At 39.4% G+C, this 19,699-nt stretch overlaps 1 protein-coding gene across 1 annotated transcript in view; it reads left to right on the plus strand.

Annotated features, from left to right (window-relative positions):
- LRGUK (leucine rich repeats and guanylate kinase domain containing) overlaps nucleotides 1-19,699 on the plus strand; it is a 126,666-nt gene that overhangs the window by 39,311 nt on the left and 67,656 nt on the right. The window contains exons 8-11 of the mRNA XM_025380184.1: nucleotides 8,571-8,651; nucleotides 11,019-11,105; nucleotides 12,533-12,639; nucleotides 17,786-17,905. Coding sequence (XP_025235969.1) covers nucleotides 8,571-8,651; nucleotides 11,019-11,105; nucleotides 12,533-12,639; nucleotides 17,786-17,905 — 395 coding nt within the window. The remainder of the gene's footprint in view (nucleotides 1-8,570; nucleotides 8,652-11,018; nucleotides 11,106-12,532; nucleotides 12,640-17,785; nucleotides 17,906-19,699) is intronic.

The raw sequence follows: 19,699 nt of genomic DNA on the forward strand, positions 1-19,699 counted from the left end.
AAAAAAAAATGGCCACGTGTCCCAAAGGGGGATCCTTTGGCACTCATGAGGTCTGTAACAATCACCTTATTCCCGGGCTCCCCCCTGGGCAGGTTGAGGAGCAACCAGCAGTACTTTGAAATATTCTTTGAGGCTTCAGGGGAGTTCCTCAGAGAACTCTCCAGGACTGCTGAGAATACTGTGTATCAGGGGTGGAAAATTTATCATTAGGCAGAAACATAACCTAGCTTCTGCTTCTCATATGATTAATCTGACATTAAGAATATTGTTTTATTGGTAGCACTGCATCAGTATTAGGTACTTGGTTTTAGCAGTTGAGACATTGTAGCACCCACATGTGATCATTTGAACATCTTTTTAAGGCCACTTGAGAATGTTTACCATCAGCTGGGGATTTGGGGACCTTAGTTACCCTCTACTCTGTAGTCTTGTTAGATTTTACATCATTTCCTGCATTTAAAACATATCCCAAGCTGTTAGCTCTATTATAACCTCAGTCCTTTCTTCTAGAAGCAAGATATCAGTTTGGGAGTGACTTAGAAAAATGCTGTCTTACTTCTCTAAGTCTCAGTGTCATTATTTCACACTGTCGGTTCCCAATTACTTTTCTGAATTTTTGTGAGGATTCGCAAGGTAATACTCATAAAGCAATGGAAGCATGGAGAGAACTTGAATCCTAAGTAATAAAAGTGCTCCTCCCAGAGCTTCCTGTCTCTTCATTCTTTGCAGTGCTCTGGCTTTCCTTCTAAATCATTCTCCTTGAATGCTGACGGGGACAATGGCAGCTGAAGGCCATTATTCCACTCTATTTTTGTGATGCTTTGTATAGGCAGAACATTCTTTGCCGAGGACCCCTTGCTTCTTGTTGTTCAAAGACAGATGCCATTTAATGTCCCTGGCAAGCAATGTGCATTACCCCCCTCTTCATTGAACCTTGGCTCACACTTCTCTTCACATATGTGAGCAAAAGGAACTTTGGGGGCATTAAACCCAATCAGACTTCTAAGTGAACTTCATTTCTCTCTGGATTTAGGTTTGTTAGGTTAGGCCTATAATGAGAAGGGTTGGACTGGGTGAGTCCTTGGGGCCTGCAGGGGCTGAAAACATTGATGCAGAGGCATACCATTGATGCCGGTGTGATCAGATCTCCTGCTAAAGTCAATCTCCATTCCACCTGGCCAACATACTCCTGCCCTGGGATGCAAGCAGGAGGGAGGCCCCCTTGGAGGTCTTTGGCCTCCTTACACCCAAAGGGGATGCCCAAGGCAGGATATCCTGATCTGCTCAGCAACTGCTCTCTGGATAGTCTTGGCTCTCTGCAGAGAGTGCTAATGGTGCACACTTTGAGTCCAGGTTTTGATGCTGCTTCATCACTTTTAGAAACAATTTTTGAACTCTCAGATCAAGGTGAATGTGACTTTCCCGTTTGCCCCGACCCCTTTCTTAACGCTTATATCCCAGTGATGGACTTGGCCTGCTTCCTGGTGCCCTGGCTCCATGATGATGGGGTCAGCAGAGATAGTTGCCCTTTGCCTGCTTTAGCACTGGCTCACTGAGTAGAGTGCCGGCCATTGACCAGGAGACCACATGTTCCTCGCCATCTGACTTGGTTAGGCCGGCTACGTAGGACTGGCTGTCAGTGGCCAGTTTATGTGACTGGGGATGGAGACCAGCACTCTCAGGGGCAGCTGGCGGGGTGAGTGCTTCGTTGCAGAAGGACTGGGAATGTTAAGTCAGCCATTTTCTTCTGATCCTCATGCAGATCCAGCGTATTTCCACCTCTGGAGCTTCATAACATCTGGTGTCTCTGCTGGAAGCTTTTCCCCTCATCTTCAAAAAAATTCACTTCATTTCATTTAAGCCTCTGGCAAACTCTCACAAAAAATGGCCTCTGACCCCCCTCTGGCCTCTCCAGCACCCCTCCCTGTTTTCTTTATCCCTTTACACTTTTTAATTTATCATTAGTACTTACTATTACCTGAGATTGTGTCATGTTGCATATGCTAGTTTCACATCTGTTAGAGTTCACTGGCTTTCCAACTAGAATGTTAGCTTCAAGAGCTCAGGGACTTTATCTTGTTCACTTTGAGCAATGCCTGGCTCAGAGATGGCACTGAAGAATATTTGTTGTCTTGGCTCCAGGCATGGTGACTCACATCTGTAATCCTGGAGCTTTGGGAGGCCAAGGTTGGCTGATCACTTGAGTCCAGGAGTTTGAGACCAGCCTGGGCAACACAGCAAGACTCCCATCTCTTTCCCCCTCCAAAAAAAATAATAAATAACTGGGCATGGTGACATGTACCTGTAGTCCCAGCTACTTGTGAGGTTGAGGCAGGAGGATGGCCTGAGTCTAGGAGTTTGAGGCTGCAGTAAGCTATTATCACACCACTGCACCTCAGCCTGGGCAACATCACGAGACCCTATCTCTTAAAAAAAACAAAGAATATTTGTTGACTGAATGCAGGACCCTCAGGAACTCTCAGGAATACCCAGATTTGCCTCCCTTCTATCAAGTGCTTGGGTGATGTTTGAGATGCATGGGATGAGATTCTGGAATGATTGTGTATAAGAAGTGAGGCTCGAGTGTCTTCCTACAGGGCAGAGAAGGGAGATGGTGACTGGAGATCAGAGGAGTGGTTTGAGCTGAGTGGATGAGGGCCTTCAATCAGGTAGCAGTAGTGAGGAAGGGGAAGGAAGGCTGGGGTCTAGAGATGTTTCTGAGGAAGAATTACTAGGGCAGATTGGAGGTGGTGGATGAGGAAGAAAATGTTTCTGAGGACGACTCCCGGGTTTGCAACTTAGGTGACTCAGGTGACTGGGTGACAGTGCTGCCATCCAGCCTCCTTACTGTCATCCAGAACCCCTGGTGCATGGTTCTTTATCTTGTCCTAAACCTTAGAGGCAGAGTGTCCCATTCCAACAGCAGGGTGGGGGCGTGCTGTGCCAGCTGTCTGTGACAGAAGGCAAGCCCTGTCTGTGGAGCCACTTCTCTTGGAAGCTAATCCTTACTAAGTATAGCAGGTGGAATTGTGTGCTCCTCTCCTCCAAAAAGCCTACCCCAGGAAACTGTGAATGTCCCCTCATGTGGAAAAGGGATCTTTGAAGATGTAATCAAGTTTGGGATCTAAAGAGAAGAACATCCTGGATGTAGGGTGGCCCTAAACCCAATGTCCTGATAAGAGGCTGAAGGGAAGAAGACACACACACATAGAGAAGGCCATGAGATGACCCAGGCGAAGATGGGGCAGAGATTAGAGTTATGTTGCTGCAAGCCAAGCAAGGTCTGGAGTTACTGGAAGCTGGAGAAGGCAGGGAAGGGTTCTCTAGAACCTTCTGAGAGAGCGCGGGACTGCTGACACCTTGATTTCAGACTGCTGGTCTCCAGAACTGTGGAAGGAAGAAATTTCTGTTGTTTTAGGCCTCCAGGTTTGTGGTAGTTTGTTATGTAAACCCTAGAAAACTTATATATCAAGTAAAACTGTATGTCTAGGGACTAGAGTATGAGGTCTGAAAGTTATTCTTCACTACGGTCTTTTGTAATTTCTGCTTTTTATGTTTTATTGAAGAAATTTTTCTATACCCCAGGTTTTAAATATTCTCGTATATTTTCTTGTAATTTCAAGTTTTGTTTTTCCATATTTAGTCTTTAATCCAATTGGGATTTACTTTTGTGGGTAGTGTGAGGTGGGCATCTAATTCCCAGGTAGGAAATAAATTGTCCCAACATTTCAGAATTCTGATTAATACTGGTAAAATATTCTATTGAATGGATATGTCAGGATTTATTGAGTCATTTACTTATTGAAATTTATGTTTAAAATTTGTTGTAGCGTATATTCTTATATATAAACCTTTAAGTATATTTTAAATGATTTACTTAGGATAGATTCTTGGAAATACTATTACTGGATATAGGCATTTTTAAGACTCTTACTATATTTCATGCAGGTTCATACTAATTAATATCCTACCAGTTAGAATACTATATTATAAGTGTATCTTACTACACCTTTGTGAGCAAATATCTTTTAAAAATTATGTCACTCTGGTAGAGAAAAACAGTATTTTGCATTATTTTATATAAAAATTTTTGATTACTCATGAGGTTAAACATTTTTTTGACCTGTTTGTTAGACACTTAGTTTTCTTTTTAGAAATTGTCTATTCATGCCCTTGACTATCATTTATATTATTATCGTTCTACTTTTCGTTGTACTCATTGTACTTTTGCTATACATTTGAAGGTAATTTCTGAAGTCTATCAGTATTTTTCTTTGTGTCTTCCTTTATTATTTTTAAAGTGTTTATGAAGTCTTTCTCTGTTCTGAAATCTGTTAGGTGTTCACCTAAACCTTTTCCCCCTGGTTTCTTTTATTACCTTTCAACTCTTAATCCATAATTTATTTTATGGTATAATTGAAACAAACATTTTAATTTATAGGAGGAATAAGATCTAGTATTCAATAGCACAATGGGGTGACTATAGTTAATAATATTTTACTGTATATTTCAAAATAACTAAAAGAGTAGAATTGTTACATTTCTAACACAAAGAAATAATAAATGCTTGAGGTGATGGATACCCCAGTTACCCTGATTTGATCATTACACATTGTATGCTTGTATCAAAATATCACATTTACCCCATAAATATGTACAACTCTTATGTATCCACAATAACTAAAAATGTAAAAAATCAATTTACTTTTTTCAATATCTAATAGTAATATAATAACAGCTATCATTTATTGAGGACCCATTATATCCCCAGCCTTGTGCTAACCAATTCACATGAATTAACTCATTTAAGAAATAGTTTTATTGAATAAGACTAATTTTCTCACTGATACAGAATAAATATTTTCTGAAGTGTTTATTCTGTTCCATTGATCTGTCTGTTGATTCTTATTCCAGTAATGCGCTTACCGACATCATCAACTAGTTGATAGATCCCCACAGTTTGAAAAATATTTGTGGTTCATCTTTTAAATATACACCATTCTTATTTCTCTTAAGATTCTACTAAGGTACAGAAAACTTAAATAAAACTAGTTGTCTTTAGTTTAGTGAAGAATTCAGGCCTGCTGCAACCCAAATTCTAACCCTGGCCAAATTCAGGAAGTCAAGCAATCTTGTTTTTTCTTTTTTTCTTTTTCCCCCTTCTTAAAATTGTGAAACAAAACCAATACTGAAAAGATCTGTTTCTGGAGTATTTATTCTGTTCCATTGATATGTCTGTTGATTCTTATTCCAGTAATGCACTTACCAACATCATCAGCTACTTGATAGGTTCCCTGCAGTTTGAAAAATATTTTTCTGCACAGATTTATGTTTAAATGTGGCAGTGAAAAAAATTTTAATGGTTGTACCCAATTGTTTTCTAAGAAGACAAATATATATGTGTGTGTGTATATATAACATATATTTATATATGCTTATATATTTTTATATATTCACATATATAAATATATATTCACATATAGAAATTATATATGTATATATAATTTTTTTTTTAAATAAAAGACTTTGGTAGTTCCCTTGAGATCTGGATGCTGATGCTTAGTGACTATGGCCTTGAGGGAAATGGTAAAAGAAGAAAAGAAGAGGAAGTCAACATGCTTTGGGGGTGGAGTTGTGGACTATCATCAATAGGGGCAAAGGAGGTGAGAGAATGGGCTGGACTGGAGTCTGGGGATCAACTGTGCTAAGATGACATTCTTGGCAGCGGATGACTGAACTTCCCATAGGAACATAACTTTTCTGGCAGTATTTCACTGGAAGCTGTTTGGGGTGCTGTTGTCTCTACTCCTGCTGTAAAAGTCTGTTATGTACACAGTCCTGGCTTTGTGGGCTTTGCAGAGAAAAGATGTGAGGGTGGAGTCCTTGGGTAGGTTGTGCAGGAGAGGGAGGGCGCATGCAGGGCAAGCAGTATCTGTGGCACTTTGCTAATTCAGTAGACATGGGGAGGTGAAGCCAGGCCACCCCATACCTTCTCCCCTCTCACCTCATCCTACCTATGGAAGGCCAGGAAGGGAAAATGTGTCCCTTTCATTTGACTCTCAAAAAACCAACTGATCCCAGCTGACATCTTGCGGCAGTATAATTTTGTATATTCCATGACCACTGTGTTCATGGTGTTTGAAACATATCAAGATCTTTCCATGTCAATCACTGTAAATATCACTATCCTCTAAAATGAGCGTGTAGTGTTGCTACTATAGGACTGTACTATTACCCATTTAATTACATGATCGTGGTGTTCTTAGGAATTTACACTTTTTTAACTTTTATTGATAATGTTAGACTGAATGTTCTTGTATCTAATTTTTTTTACAAAAAATTAGAATATAGAATATTTCACATATAGAAATTACATATTATATATATATTTTTTTAAAGAAAAGACTTTAGTGGTTCCCTTTAGATCTGGATGGTGATGCTTAGAGACTATGGCCTTGAGGGAAATCTAATGTTTACAAAAAAATTAGATACAAATGATCTCTTTAGTATAAGCCTCTTGAAGTGGGAAAGCTGGTTCATAGCTTATGAAACACATTAAATACATCAGGTTGCCCTATAGAAAGAATGCACCAGTTTCCACTCTCACCAGCAATGTATGCAAATGCACATGGCCACAACTTGTTGGTGAGACGTGATAAATGAAGGAACACATCTCTTAACATTAGTGTTAGGTCCAAAAACAAGAGCAGGCCAGTGTGGTGGCTCGTGGCTGTAGTCCTAGCACTTGGGAATGGGAAGTTGAGGTGGGTGGGTTGCTTAAGCCCAGGAGTTCAAGAACAGCCTGAGCAACATGGCAAAACCCTGTCTCCAAAAAAATACAAAAATTAGCTGAGCTTGAAAGTGCACACTTGTAGTCCCAGCTACTTGGGGGTGGGGGGCTGAGGTAGGAAGATTCCTTGAGCTAGGGAGGTCGAGGCTGCAGTGAGCCGTGATCATACCACTGCACTCCAGCATGGGTGACAGAGCGAGACCCAATCTCAAAAAAAAAAAAAAAAAAAAAAGAACAAGAGCAGGTGGAATGCTAGAAGAAAATTAATCCATTGTTTACAAGTTTACTTTTCCACTTCCCTGAATAATACAATAGAAAACAATTGATCCCTTTTTTTAAAAAAAAAAAGATAATCCAAATGGCAGGCTGATGGACAGTTTAGTCATCTTATGGAAAAAGATGTGTATAATAGTATAATGTTGCTCTAACAAGATTAACGTGTGCAGGTTGTAGATTGCAACTCTGGTGTTCGCCTTTCATATTATATCTTTGAAAATGGCATCCTTTGAACATGGTGCATATGTTTGTCCTCTGACTTGGCTTTGGGTCTAGTTTGCATTTTAATTGTGTATTGTGGTTGGATAACTCAGGAGTTATTGGTGACCCTTCTGTTGGAGTGCTTTCCAATGCATGCAGAAATGATTTGGAGAAAAATAGAAATGAAAAAGTGATGATTAACTTTTTGCAAAAGTTTAATATCTACACTTGATATAAAATTGTAATTATGCTAATTACAAAAATTTTAATAAACCTATTTGCTTTTAATTTAGTGGAGAATTCAGGCCTGCCACAACCCAACTGCTATTCCTGGTCAAATTAAGGAATTGTCAAGCAATCATTTTTTTTTTCTTTCTGTTCTGCTACTTTTTAAAATTGTGAAATAAAACCTATACAGAAAAGTATATAAAACATAAGTGTACAAGTTAGCTAAAGAGTTCAAGGTGAACAGTACACACCCATCAAGAAATACGTCATACGATTTTTAGTTTTTTACCTTTCCTTGAATTAATTCTCTGGTGGAAAAAGTGATAAAGCCATATATGTGCATGCAGTAAGAAGACTTTGGCCGGGCGCAGTAGCTCATGCCTGTAATCCCAGCACTTCGCGAGGCCAAGGCAGGCGGATCACAAGGTCAGGAGATTGAGACCATCTTGACCAGCATATTGAAACCCCGTCTCTACTAAAAATGCAAAAATTATCTGGCGTGGTGCTGTGTGCCTGTAATCCCAGCTACTCAGAAGGCTGAAGCAGGAGAATCGCTTGAACTAGGGAGTCGGAGGTTGCAGTGAGCCAAAATCACACCACTGTACTCCAGCCTGGCAACAGAGTGAGACTCCATCTCAAAAAAAAAAAAAAAAAAATCACAAATGACCAGGTGGCAGAAGCAGAATTGGGAAAGGAAGTTGGGGGGCTGGTGGGCTAGGAACGGGCGTGGGGTGGGTAACCAGGTCATCCTTGGATGCATTTTTGTACTGTTTTTCTGACTGTGAATACTATTTTATTTCTGCCTTAAAGTGAACATGGGTAAGAGGAGGAAACTTACTGTTCCCTACCTAGAGAAGAAAAAAGAAAACGTGGTTGTGTGCATGCATGTTTATAGAAGGGGTATGCACTCATTCCCTTGTTCTGTGTAGTTCTGTGGAATTCTCATTAAAAAGCTGGACAGAGCAATTTTTAAAATAAGTTGAATTGAAAGGACCCAAACTGGCTCCTATTGTGTTGTTTTCTGTTGTGTTTGTGCATTTAGTCTGTTGATACTTTTTTTTCTTTGATTGAACAGATTGCTGAGCTGAGAGAAATAGAATACATCAAAAATTTACCCATCCTTCGAGTTCTCAATCTTCTGAAAAATCCAATTCAGGTGAGACATTACTTATATCAGGGGAGGGAGAGAGAGAAGAAAGTGGGAGGGTGGAGGGGAACTATCTAGGAATTCTTTAAGAAGTACTTTTGGTAAAAGAATATCAGAAATGTGACTAGAATTTGTCTATCTTCCTTCTCTCTAAGGAAGGATTTAGTAGTACCTACAGTGACCATTTTTTTTTAAGACTTAAGATCTTCTTTCATGACTAACAAGCTGTCACATGACTGTCAGTGAAGGAAAGCCTGAAACTGAATATCATTTAGTTGCTCTGCTGGTCATTTGTGACTCATCCCTGGTGGTACTAAAGGTTACAGGAAAGAGGTAATAAGATTACAGAACAATGTTCTCTCACATTAGACAATGCAAGACGTAGGTGGAGACAGAATGTGATCCCTATTTTATAACAAGGGAAAGAAAATCTAAGATTAGATACCTAATTTACCTGGATATAGCCATGAAATTGATGTATATGTAAAATAATTATAGAGCAAAATAATACATTTCCCAGGAGTTCTTCACACCTCTGGGTTTGAAGGATCGGGGACTGTGTTTCGAGTCCCTCTCTTTCTCTCCATTGATTGATGCTTTCTCCCGGCCTCCTTCCCTCCTTCCTTGTCTGCTTGTCCTTCATTCCATTCTTCTACCTGTATCCTTCACTTAGTTTCCACAGGCTCTTCACTTTGCATGTAGCTCTTAGTAACCTTCTTTTTGTGTGTATCTTGATGAAAATGTCCAGATTGGTGAAAAAAAAATAAGAAAGATTTATAAATTAAAAACTGCCCTTGGGACAGGAACAGTGAGAGGCAATTTAAAAACATTTCTGGAAAAGTAAGAGGCAGGGTTTAAAGTGGCCAGCACACCTCAGTTTCAGATCCCTGAAGGGTGTTTGTGCCTACGCATGAATAAGCATCACAAGCCCTTTGACACATGTTAATTGATTTATACACAAAACCTTCCCCCCAACATTTACACCTAAGCTTTGTACATTCACCTCATATACGGTCTCATCTGTTGGGAGGGCACAAAAGTAATTGTGGTTTTTGCATTATTTTAATGGCAAAGACCACAATTACTTTTGCACCAACCTAATATATAACAGATTATCTGCTAATATCTAATGTCTTTTTTCCCCTCAAAGAGGCATAGCTTTTTACTACGAAAACTCTAATTATATTTCCAAAAGGCAGATAATCCTGATGGTAGGGAGTAATAAGGAGTTTATCTGATAAATGAATATCATTTTATTATTACAAAAATTCATAATAAACAATACAAATTAATATGAAATATTGCATATAAATAATAACAAAATAATATAAAATATTAAAGTTTCATTATTGGCAGAATTGAGACTTGTTGGAGTTAGAAGACAGGGTTGAAGTCACTGGCCACGGGATCTTAGATGAGATGCTTCACCTTTCTGAGGCTTGGTAGCCTTTAGAAATGAGGATAATCTGGAAGCCATTATCCTCAGCAACCTAACACAGGAACAGGAAACCAAATACTGCATGTTCTCACTTATAACTGGGAGCTGAACCATGAGAACACATGGACACAGGGAGGAGAACAATGCACCCTGGGGCCTGTCGGGGGCCAGGAGCAGGGAGAGCATAAAGATAAATAGCTAATGCATGCGGGGCTTAATACCTAGGTGATGGGTTGCTGGGTCCAGCAAACCATCGTGGCACACCCTTACCTGTGTAAGAAACGTACACGTCCTGCACATATATCCCAGAACTTAAAATTAAATTGTTATTATTATTTTATTTTATTTTATTTTTTTGAGACAGAGTCTTGCTCTGTCACCCAGGGACTGGAGTGCAGTGGCGCGATCTCGGCTTACTGCAAGCTCCACCTCCTGGGTTCACGGCATTCTGCTGCCTCAGCCTCCTGAGTAGTTGGGACTACGGGCACCCGCCACCACGCCTGGCTAATTTTTTTGTATTTTTAGTAGAGACGGGGTTTCACCGTGTTAGCCAGGATGGCCTTGATCTCCTGATCTTGTGATTCATCCGCCTTGGCCTCGCAAAGTGCCGGGATTACAGGCGTGAGCCACCTCGTCCGGCCCATTAAATTAAATTTTAAAAAAAGAAATGAGGGTAACCCACCTGTCCTGTTAATCTCTAATCTCACAGGGAGATTAACAAGAGTGTACACTTGAAGACCTTTATAAGTTACAAGGCACAGTCTGCATTAAGTTAATGTAAGGGGACTGGGAAGTGTGAAATGCATAGCCCTGTGAGGGTGTGTGTGGGAATGATGAGGTAGCAGGTGAAAGGCCCAAGCTCATGAAAACCCAATGTTGGTGCTTGTTATTTTGGGAAAAGGAAGGCAACTGAGCAGTCCTCTTAATATTTTAAATAGGAAAAGTCTGAATATTGGTTCTCCGTAATTTTTATGCTTCTGCGATTAACAGAATTAGATCAGAAGAAGATTAAAGTGGAAGAAAAGGTATGTAATCATGTCATACCATTGCCATTGTGTTTATGGGTTAATATGCTCAAAAGCTCGTGTTGCCTACTGTGGAAGCAATATAATCAATAAATAAGACACATAACAATATGTACATTAATTCATTTAGGGAATGTTTCCTTGTCTTAGGATCTGTTTGTTTAACCCTCTGCAAAGGTGAGTATCAACACAAATGTAGTGAAAGGCCTGATGACTTGCTGTTAGTACAGTGAAGAGGTTGGCCGTAGGGAACAGAAGCAACACTCCACTTATATAGGTCATAGCTTTATGGCAGACTATCAGTTTGAAAAACTATCCTATTTGGAAGGTGTGTGATTCTATCTGTGTTACCTGAAAAATTCATTTAACAACAAAATGTACTATAATGTCACTCTACCATATAATCGAAAGGTACTCAAATAAATCACTACTCTGATATTTTAAATCCTTAATTCTGCTCTTTAAAATAATGATTCATCTAGTCACAGAATTCCAGAATAACCAGACCTTGAATGCTAGCACCTGCCTCCCTGCTTTTCAAACTCATGGTCACTGCTTTGGCTTGCTTTAGTGGTTGGTGACAGCCAAAATCTCTACTAATGAAGGATTTCTTACACTGGATGCAAATTTGAAATGGGAATGAAAACAGGTATAAATATGTAGAGAGGCACGTATTCCATCTCATAAATGCCTTTCTGAAATCTTGGTTAAAAATAGTTACAGATGCCAGACTGTCATTATTCTCACACTCAAAGGTACTTCTTAGATTCCTCTTTTCCTTTAACATTTTGCAAAAGGAATACAATTTAAAACCATGTATTAAGTAAAGATATGGCATATGGTAGATGAGGATAATGTATTTAGAAGAATGGGAAAGACAAGGGGATGGAGAACTGTACATTATGAAGAAAAGGCCCATATCCTTGAATGAAGAAAGTTATGCTAAATGAAGAGGAAGTTTTGGTAGAATTTGAGATTGTGGGAATTGTTCTTGGTGAGATGGTATGAGGAAAACATTCCCCACGCATCAAAACCTGGAATCTACAGCTATAAGTTTTATTCATTTTTCACATATTAAAAGTTGGAATGTTTACTATATTAAAAGTAATCATAGGCTTTAGAGGGGCTGTGGGTTTTTGTTTGGTGGTTTTCTTTTTTTTTGTCATTTTCCCTCCCAAACCAGGCAGTATAAAGAAGTAGGAGATCAAAAGACTCCACTCAATATTTTAAAATAATTATCATTTCTTAAATTTTAGGAAAATTAGCATAAACATGAAGACTGAATACTAACATTCATGGGCATGTGTTAAATTATTTTGTGTACCTGGCTGCATGTATACAACATTTCATTAAGGAAAAATCCAAGCTTCGTTTTCTTTTTAGAAACAAAACTTTTTTTCCCTTTTACATCTCTAATTCTGGAAAAGGTTTCAGCAGTGAATAAATATGATCCTCCCTCTGAAGTGCTTGCAGCTCAAGACCACCTGACCCATGTTGTCAACAGCGTGATGCAGCCGCAGAGGATCTTTGACAGGTATTTATTAGGAATCCACAGGCCAGAATTCAGGGTGAGCAAGCACAAGACAGCCTCATCATTTCCCCTAGCCCTCTATTTTGTGACCCCTTTATTTCCGATAAATGCTGCTTTTTACCCTTCGCTCAGGGAAAGGGCCAAGTCTTTATTTGATAGATGATATTGTCTCCGTTATGGTATATTATTAATATCATGTACTTGCAATGTGCTGCTTGCTTGCTGGTATTTTCCCAAGCATGGTGATGAGTTGATTCATCTTCACTAGTTTGTCTGGTCCCTTGTATGGTGGCCATTCTGTGCCATACAACACTGAAATCTTTGGGGAAAGAAAAAAAAGTCAATTTTTCTGCCTTATGAGAGAAACACAGACCTTAACCTTAACAGAAAATTGTGATAATTTATATCCATTGTAAATTTTCCCTCAGCTGTGAGTGAATGCTAAATACCCTTGCCAAAGACTGTTCCATGAATTCACATTATTAGGGAGTCCCTTAGAAGGAAGCCCAGCTAGCCTAAGGGAAACCCGAAGCAGTCTTTGCACTAAGCTGCAATAAACTCAGTAGGGAGGAGTCACCCAGCTCGATGGAGCACATGAACAGAGTCTCTCACCTCTGAATTCGAAGACAGATTTACCATGCTTTCTCCATTTCTTTTTAAAACAATCTGTTGGAGCAGATGGCCATATATGCTATAAGTATAATGGAGAAATTCTATCAATACCCAAAGGCATTTTAAAAATACTTGTAAAATCTCTTGGATATAAATGGCTTCTCTTCTTCATGTGGTATTTGCTCCTGTACTTCACATGGCTGGTTTCCCAAAGAGAGCAAAATGTTTTATTTTGCAACCCAGGACATGATTTTTACATATAATTTAATAATGTAGACATTGACAGTTTTACATGTTTATGGTGGCCCTCTAGGTGAAACGAATTATCATTTATTTACATGCATCTGGAAAAGCACATTTGATTCAAAAGAGGGGCATTTATCTCCTCATTGTATTTCTTTTCTAGTTTATGGTATTGCTAGTTGTTTCATGCTTTAGGGTACACTTAAATAAAAACATATATCAAAGACATTTGCAGCAGTGTTTGATAAACACATATGTCTTGATCATTTCTGGCTGTCGGGCAAACAAGAACAAAGGCCAAGTAGGCCCAGATGTTCCAGGATGGAGTGGCATTCATTGTGGAAACTCATGGACACAGGACCAGTAGCTAATGTGCAGGCCTGCAATGCCCTTCCTACTCTGTCTAGGCCAGTATACCGCTCTCTGTCAGCACCAGAAGTCAAGATTCAGGAGAGGAACCCCAACCCTTGACTTTGGGACTTGTATGCTGCATTACTGGGGAATCACTGTCCCCTCTCCTGGTAAAATTGAGGTGAGGATACAGTATTAAAATGACATGACCAAACCTTGACTCTGGTCTGGTAGTCATGATAGAGACTTCTGATATGAGAAGGTTCTCCAGACTCATCTTGTATATGTCCTGTCCCAAATCTGTAATCAGCCTTTTCTGCAAGAAGCTCCAGTTTTAGTGAAAAGTAGTATTTCCCATTCCAGTCTGGGGGTTAAGATACTCATTGCTACCAGGTTGGTCATTTATTTTGAGGCCTTTTAGTGGAAAGAGCTAAGAATGTAAATCTTTTCATCAGTTCATCTGTCCATCCATTCATTCATCCATCCATCCATCCACCCATCCATCCATCCATCCATCCAATCTATTTGTACCTGTCTATATTTGTTCTATCTATATCTATCTCTGTCTGTTTGGGTAGACCTACCTGTGTTTATCTATAGATAGATGGATTAAATACTTTCTGAATTCTTGATATTTACAATTTGATTCCACAACTACAGTTAAGCTTTTACTCAACCTCCTTGCTATTGTATGGGTATTTCTTTTTTTCCCACACCAAGAAAAGAAATCTGGTTCTAAGGGACACAGAGGAAGATGAAATTACCAAATCCCATAATTACTCATTTGAAAAAATCCTAGATTGTGGCACAATGGTATCAGAATACAAGTACTAATACTACCACCAAAATGATTCCTGAAAACATTAAAAAAATTTTTTTGCCTATAATTTACCAATTCCCTCCCGTGTTTTTTACTGTAGTAAAATATATGTAACAAAATTTGCCACTTTAACAATTTTAAAGTGGACAGTTGAGTGGCATTAAGTACATTCATAGTGTTAAGTAACCATCACCACCATCTGTTTCCAAAACATTTTCATTACCCCCAACAGAAACTCTGTACCCATTAAGCAATAACTCCTGGTTCTTCTCTGCTCCCAGCCTCTGATAAGCTCTAATCTACTTTTGTCTCTATGAATTTGCCTATTCTATGTATTTCATATAAGTATCAACCACCCCGTTTAGAAAATAGTGTTGTACTATATTTATATTGTCAAAACTTATAGCCATCACATACCGTGCTTTCTCCCTCTTTGCTCTCATTTAGTCTTAATTCTCTGGCTAACTACATAGTTGTTGCTTACTACCAGTTGTTAACATTGATGTCCCTTGAGTCACTTTGGTCGTATGAAGCTTGTTTTCTAGTAGATTCCTTAGGAAGGGATATAGGATCAGTATCCTCTGAATTCTTGCATGTTATAATAATGTGTGTCCTTTATACTTGAAAGTCATTTCTGCTAAATATAAAATTCATGACCCATGCCTTTTTCCTTGAATATATTAAAAATGTTACTCCATTGTCTTTTGGCATAAAACATTGTCAAAATTTGATGATAATTTAATTTTCTTTCCCTTATAAGTAATGTGCTTTTTTTTCTCATTGGAATTTTTTTTCTTTTTCTTTAAAGCCCAGTAATTTTACTAGACTATGTCCTGGTATTAGTTCCGGGCTGATATTTCAGGTATAATGTGTGCCCTATCACTGTATAGTGTTTATTTGTTTTGTTTTGTTTTGTTTTGTTTTAATTTCAGAGAAGGTTTTTTGAAGTATAGCCTCTGTTTTCTGTTCCTTTGCTTTGGTTTTCATCTTCAGGAAGAAGATCTCTCTTGCTTATTTTCAATATTTGTCACTTTCTTTTTCTTAGTTATTTTTTTGAAAAAATATATTTTGAGATAATTGTAGATTCACATGAAGTTGTAAGAAATAATACAGAGAAATTCCATATACCAGTCACCCAGTTTTCCTCAATGGTGATATCTTGCATAACTATAGCAGAACATTAAAACAAGGAAATTGACCAGGAAATTCACCAGCCTTATCGGATTTCACCAGTTTTGCATGTACTCTTTTGTCTTTAGTTCTGTTTACCTCTGTGCAATTTTATCACACGTGCAGATTCATCTTAGTGCCACTACAGTCAAGATATAGAGCAGTTTCATCACAAGGATCCCTTGTAATACTCTGTAATAGCCGTAGCACCTCCCTCCCCCTCATCTTCCTTAACCCCTGGAAACCACTAATCTGTCCCTGTCTCTATCTATAATGCTGTTATTTCAAACATGTAATATAAATAGAATCATACAGTATATAGACTTTTGGGATTGGCTTTATTTGTTGCACTCAGACTAATTCCCTGGAAATCCATTCAAGTTGTTGCATGAGTCAATTGTTCATTCTTTCTTATTGCCATGTAGCATTCCATGGCATGGCGGTATCATGGTTACTTGAATTGTTCACCTGTTGAAAGACATCTGGACTGATTCCAGTTTTGGGTGATTGCATATAGGGCTGTCATGAACATTCACGTCCAGGCCTTTGCGCATGTATACAGCTTCAGCCTGCCTGCTCTCGGCAGGTACACAGTGGCTGTTTTGGGGTTCACTTGCTCTCAGATCTGTCAGATGCTGCCCATTGCTTCCTGCTTCTTCCTCCTGCGTTGATTCCAGTACCACACAGGTTTTGTGGGTCCGTGGCTCTTGGTGATACCGTTTCATGTACTTATATGTGTTTCCCTTAGGCTTTTGTTCTCAAGTTTTTCTGTTTTTCTGTGGGAATTCAGAGAGACTGAAAAACTATGCTCTTTCATTGTTTCCACAGACTCTCCTCAGAATCTACACCTTCATCTTCACAGAATCCACACCTGAGCCGTGTGGTTTTTAAAAACTTTATATTTGATTCTAGATTGCTACAATTTGTGTCATGAGTGGAGTCTAAACACATCGTTCAGTGTGTTGCAAGAGATTTTAGTTTTATTTATTTTATTTTTTATTTTTATTTTTGAGACAGTTTCACTCTTATTGCCCAGGCTGGAGTATAATGGCACCATCTCGGCTCACTGCAACCTCCATCTCCCAGGTTCAAGAGATTCTCCTGCCTCTGCCTCCCAAGTAGCTGGGATTACAGGTGTGCACTATCACGCCTGGCTAATTCTGTATTTTCGGTAGAGACAGCGTTTCTCCATGTTGCTCAGGCTGGTCTTGAATTCCTCACCTCAGGTGATCTGCCTCAGCCTCACAAAGTGCTGGGATTACAGGCATGAGCCATCACGCCCAGCTGCAGTAGATTTTATCAATGAATTCATTCTTTAGTCCAGTCTTCAGGCTTGGCAGTCAAGCCTCCATTTGTATATCAGCTCTCCCTGATTAACTATCACTTTGAGCAAGTTAATTAACCTCCTTGTACTTCAATTTCTTCATACGTTAAAAGGGGATACTGACAGAAACATCTTCATTAGCTTCTTGTGATAATTAAATGAGATAATACATGTATGACTCTTAGAATGCTTCCTGGCACATAGTAATTGCTCAGGTAAATTTTACCTATTACTGTTAAGTTACTGCATTCTAATTCAGTAGTTATGAATATTTATCTTAACTTTACAGTCTTATGTAACTTTAACAGTCATTTCTTTCATTGATCAGTTTTGGGGAGGAATATTTCACTCTAGCAATCAAGAACCAATAAATATTAATAGTTTTCCTTTAAAAGTCATGTTAAAGCAAATGTACAGGTTTTCGTATTTTACCTTATACTGTTATCTATGCTTTGAATATGATTTTTGACATATAATCAATCTGTTTCCGGAAAGGACAACTATTCTTCTACGCAGTGTCTTCTGTAGCGAGTCCTCATTCAGCCGGGTTAATGATGGCCTAATGGATGTAGTTCATGTGCTGTCTCCCTGGCTACAGTAGGAGAACTGACTCTGCTCCTGTGTTGTAGCACTCTTCCCAGCCTGGATGCCCCTTATCCCATGCTGGTACTAGCTGGTCCTGCAGCTTGTGGGAAACGAGAACTTGCCCATCGCCTCTGCAGACAGTTTAGCACTTACTTCAGATATGGGTAAGTTTGTTTATTGGCTTGCTAAGACTTGGAAATTTATCTGAATTATTGGAGGTATCAACAGTTCATTTCTAGTAAAATCTCTGATATTGCTAATGTTGGCTATTAATTTTAAGCAAGTTCAGAAATGTACAAAACAACTTAATATTTAAGTTACACTTTATAGCAAAACCAAAAGTGGTAAGTAAATTGAGTGGTCAATAGATATTAACTCTTGGTAAAGACAGAGCACCATGCGAGTATTAATCCTTGACAGTAAATTATTGATAAAATTGGATCAATGTGATTACCTGGTTCTGGAATGATAGAATCTTGATTCTTGTGCCATTCTAATCGATATGGTAAAGATGATTGCTAAAGTATACTTCTAGCAATAGAAGAACTTACCATATAGCAGGAAGAAACAAAATAATTTTTCTTTTTTTTTTTTTTGAGACAGAGTTTGGCTCTGTCACCCAAGCTGGAGTGCAGTGGTGCGATCTCCACTCACTGCAAGCTCCGCCTCCTGGGTTCACGCCATTCTCCTGCCTCAGCCTCCCAAGTAGCTGGGACTACAGGCGCCTGCAACCTCACCCAGCTAATTTTTTGTACTTTTAGTAGAGACAGGGTTTCACTGTGTTAGCCAGGATGGTCTCGATCTCCTGACCTCGTGATCCGCCCACCTTGGCCTCCCAAGTGCTGGGATTACAGGTGTGAGCCACCACGCCTGGCCAAAACAAAATGATTTTTCTTTTGTGAAGCAGACAGTAAACATACAGCAATGACGCCCCTGTTCCCCACAAAAATAAGCAAGCAAACCAGCATGGTTCATTCATGCTGTTCCCCATCTTTTCCATAAAAGGCTTATCAGCTTCTTTGTCATTTATTATACTGTAATATACACTGTATTTTTTTTTAACTTTAATTTTCCAAATGCTTAACTTAATTCAGTCTCAGCCCAAATCACCCTCCAGGGTTTGAAAATAAACATCTTTTTAATTAAGCATAATGGCATTTGAAGGCAGGCTTCTCCTGTTGCCTTGCAGTATGACAGCATGAATTACCGTGTTGTGATGTGTGATGGGCAGATCTGTGTTCAGGGACAGACTGTCCTGTCTGAGCTTGGAACATGTGCCAATGGCACTTCAGCTTCTTCGTCTCTGACAGGTCTTCCTCTTTTTTTTTTTTTTTTTTTTGAGACGGAGTCTCGCTCTGTCACCCAGGCTGGAGTGCAGTGGCCGGATCTCAGCTCACTGCAAGCTCCGCCTCCCGGGTTCACGCCATTCTCCTGCCTCAGCCTCCCGAGTAGCTGGGACTACAGGCGCCCGCCACCTCGCCCGGCTAGTGTTTTGCATTTTTTAGTAGAGACGGGGTTTCTCCGTGTTAGCCAGGATGGTCTCGATCTCCTGACCTCATGATCCACCCGTCTCGGCCTCCCAAAGTGCTGGGATTACAGGCTTGAGCCACTGCGCCCGGCCGGTCTTCCTCTTTTGAGGTGTATTTCAGGAGGAAGGAAGAAGGGGCAGCAAGTTTTTCTTTTTCTTTCCTTCAGGTTAGCATTCAATACACTTCAAGTTTTCTGGAGCAAATATTTTGCTTAGTGATGTCTTAATGACCCAGTTAAAATAGAGGAACATATCCAAAAAACTAGAACCATCAGAAAACACACACACACACACACACACACACACACACACACAAAACTCCAACTGAGTTTAAAAAGTTTTTTAGAGCCTGAGGATAGTGGCTTATGCCTTTAATCTCAGTTCTTTGGGAGGCTGAGGGGGGGGCGGATCACTTGAAGCCAGGAGTTCG

Source organism: Theropithecus gelada, chromosome 3, assembly GCF_003255815.1.
Source record: "Theropithecus gelada isolate Dixy chromosome 3, Tgel_1.0, whole genome shotgun sequence".
NCBI classification, from domain to species: domain Eukaryota; kingdom Metazoa; phylum Chordata; class Mammalia; order Primates; family Cercopithecidae; genus Theropithecus; species Theropithecus gelada.